The 3,709-nt window shown below is 39.0% G+C and overlaps 1 protein-coding gene across 1 annotated transcript; it reads right to left on the reverse strand.

The window, feature by feature from the left end:
- Positions 1-1,837: 1,837 nt before the first annotated feature.
- LOC114624855 (trophoblast-specific protein alpha-like) lies at positions 1,838-2,612 on the reverse strand. Its single transcript, XM_028771980.1, has 3 exons — positions 2,514-2,612; positions 2,067-2,189; positions 1,838-1,969 (listed from the first exon to the last, which is right to left on the reverse strand). The coding sequence occupies exons 1-3, from the start codon at positions 2,610-2,612 to the stop codon at positions 1,838-1,840; spliced, it is 354 nt and encodes a 117-aa protein (XP_028627813.1).
- Positions 2,613-3,709: the final 1,097 nt, after the last annotated feature.

Here is a 3,709-nt window from a genome sequence, read left to right on the forward strand (position 1 = left end):
TATATAACACACTCAAAGTTATGGGACACAAATGAAAGTGAATCTAAGAACACTAAGCTCATAGCACCAAGTGCTTACATAAAAATTTGAGTGATCTTATTCTAACAATTAAATAGTACACCTGAAAGATCTAGAATAAAAAGAATAATTCCCAAAAGGAGTAGATGGCAAAAAACATCATCAATTGTTGAAGAAATTCAAGAAGACATTGGTAAGATCTGTTATGCTCATGGATTGCTAGGATTTGTATAGTGAGAATGCTTATTCCATCAAAAGCACTCTACTGACTTAGTGCAATCCCTATCAAAATTCTAACACAATTCTTTACAGATCTTGAAAATCTTTTCAGTACTTCTAATCTGACTCAAGGCACAGACTAAGGGAATCTCAAGACTTGGGAGACATAGGACAACTTCTTACTGCCCAATAAACAGCAAGAATTCTGCTATGTTTCATAAATATTTGATAATAATTTAATTATAAATACTATTCATTATTATCATATTAATGAATATATATTTATTAGAATATATTGTAAAAGGGCTGGAAACTCAGGATTGCTGTGTGAAAAGTATTTTTCCCACAGGGAAGAACTCAACAATTGGTTATTTGATATCAAAAAGTCAGATCTGAAAACATATATACAATTACCATTATACCAACTTTAGTACTTTGCTTTTACATACTTTGGAATACATGAAACAACAATTAATTAAAAAAAAAGGGGCAGTAAATTGGGAGAAAGGAGAGGTATATGAGAGGGTTTTCAGGGAGGAAAGGAAATGGGCAAATGATGTAATTAGAATCTCATAAAATGAAGTAGAAGGAGGTCCCCTGCACAAGTGCAGTGAGGTCTAACAGAATAAGGAGAGGTCACTTTGCACTGAGTGCAAACAATTTTTACTTATCAAATCCATGTGGATTAAAATCATTGAATTCTAGCAATTTTCAAATAGATTTTCAGATCATTGTTAAGGGAGTGCACCTAAGGCCCTGGAAACAAAACTTAATCAAGGATGGTATACTGATTCTACACTAAAACGACCACTTACATTCTTCTCCAAACACCACCACACAGTCAATTATGCCTTCACACATAACTATGTGTTAACCACCTAAAAATTTACCTCCACAAAACCAGAAAGAAACCAGAGCACTGCCTTTTTAATAAAGCTTTATTTTAAAGACATAGACTTGTATATTCTTCTTGAAAGTAAAATTAAAAAAGTATTTTGAGAATCATTAACACAAATGAGTTGAGAGCATGGGATAAGGTATTGATAAGGTTTTATTAGTGTGAACGTGGCTTGGAGTTCATATCACAGTATGATCTTAAGGGACTTGAGTGTAGGATCCCACACGTCAGGGGCTGGCTTCTGAGTTGGGGAGGCCCCTGCTGCTGTTTTCTTCCCCTTACCCCAGTTCAGATCTTCTTTTTCACCATCAGACAATTCACATGTTGGGGCAGACATCTCTTAGACAATGGCACAGTGGCTGTCTCACTCATTGCCTACCTTTATACTGCTGTTCATGTTACTCTGGCTGGAAGGAAAACACATGTCTCATTAATTAGAAAAAATGTAGCCCAGTGGCTTTATTATAGTAACTCCCCTGGAACTTCTGTCCTTCAAGAGCACTAGCCAAGCCTAAAGCTCAGCAAGAAGTACATGTACCATGAGCAAGAAGGAAAGGTAGTCACCTACAAACACATATCAACAATTCATAGAGCAGAATACTCAGACAGTGGGCTGCATGTTGTCCCATAGCTGACATAAGTAAGGACTTCAGTTCCTCCTCAGATTCTTTGTGGATAACTGAGGATGGGAATGTAACACTGTCATACCTGATCCTGTACAGGAATCTCATCACCACTCTCTATCCAATCCTCAAATTCCTGTGTTTGGTTTTTCTTCTCTTCAAACTTTGGGTGAAAAACGTTAGTCATTATTTTCATGAGTTCTTCATCAGCCTTCATGGGAAAAGTAAATAAAATGTTGACAACTAACAGACTAACTGTAAAGATCTGAAGAGAAGAAATAGAGTTAAGTCCTCCAGGTCACACTTACCAGCTGACCGAAGGCACTCATTTCTATGTTGAAGCCATCCATATCCTTGTCATTTTTGCTATTGTGTAGTTTGATAGTCTTTATAAACTCATCCCATGACACTGTTTTGGGTCCTTCTTTATCCTAGAAATAAACATAAGTGACAGTGTTTCCTTCATATTAATTCAACGCTTAAGCCCACTAAGTAGATTTGCTGTGACAGGTGAACAAGAGCCATGGGGATGGATCTCAGTACACTATAGCTAGCCATTATCTGTATTCTGCATTTCAGAAATGTTGGCCACCTTGTGTACATAGTACACAACTTTAAGCAACTCCTTGGTGACGGTTGACCCTTATGACCTCCTTTATGCCTATCTACTCTTAATAGCAAGCACTATTCTCTTTGAGATCCCTTTGGACATTTCTCATGTGATCAACCAGCCTGTCAGTTTCCTCATACGTTACCTTCTGCTCTCGCAATTCAGCATCTGAACCAGGATCAGGGACTATAGCAGCTGAAGCCACTCCCAGGCACAGGATGACTAGGAAGACTGTAGGAGTCATGTCTCAAGTACCTAGAGGAAAAAAAGAGAAATCTCTGTCAAAATATTTCAAAGCTACTTTTTTTTTTAATTGAGAAATTAAGGCAGCCATGGTGGATCAAGACTGAACTATTTCAAGTATTTATCTAAACAACATGGAAAAGGCTAAGGATGTGGTTTACTTGAAGAAAATATATCGAGGTATTTGTTAGCTGCTGATGGCTCTAGGGATGGAAATAGTTAAGTAGCGTGAGCTTCAGTTTTGAGATGGATGTTCATATACCTGATGATTCCAAAAGCTAATGCTGTAACTGAGGACTTAAGGCAGAATTGGCCTAGGATTTGTAAAGACTAATGAAATGTCAAGATCTGAAGGACATTGAACATCATCTTCCTGTCTATTTCACAACAGGAGCTACCCTGTGTCTTGGACTCTCCCCTCTTGAATGATAAGAGTCTAGTCTGTTCTTCCTGGAGAAACTAGGAATAACAGCATCTGCTGATCCCTCTGACTCACTACTGTCACTGTGACTCCTGACTTTCCACTCACTGCCACAGAGAGGAAGGAGTTCACAAGGTCATGCAGTTGGATAAAAAGGAGACCACTCCCAGGATTTTCAGCTCAAGACTTTCTAGGTCTTTTGTTTAACTCCCTCAGAAAATGCTAAGTCAGAAGCATGCTGCATGGTATTCCTTCTGCACAGAGGATTTAAATTGTGTTGGTATGGGAAAAATGATCCTAACTGGGTGCAGCTGCCATTGTTCAGTAGACCAACTGGCACTCCCTGTGACAAGGCTCAGACACCCACAGGGATTTAGCATAAAGTTGCATGCCTGAGTGGCCTGGTTGGCTCTTTGGATCTTCCACTCATCCTCCCTCTGCTTCTCTACACCAAGGCTCCTGATGGTAAGATTTTCTCATTCTGTCTTACTCTCCAGGGAGTTTCTCCAGGGCAGTTCTCCAGTTCCTAATCTGCTTTGTCAGAGCCAGGGTTTTACCTGTGATGTCCAAGACTGTGTTGTACACTCGAAAGATTCAGCTCTTTAGAGTTCCCTGGAGATACAGAATCTAGCTGAGCTGCACACCGCTCAGTCTTTAAATCCCTAATTTCTGGCTAC

The sequence above is a fragment of the Grammomys surdaster genome, unplaced genomic scaffold (assembly GCF_004785775.1).
Source record: "Grammomys surdaster isolate TR1022 unplaced genomic scaffold, NIH_TR_1.0 211, whole genome shotgun sequence".
Taxonomy (NCBI): Eukaryota; Metazoa; Chordata; class Mammalia; order Rodentia; family Muridae; genus Grammomys; species Grammomys surdaster.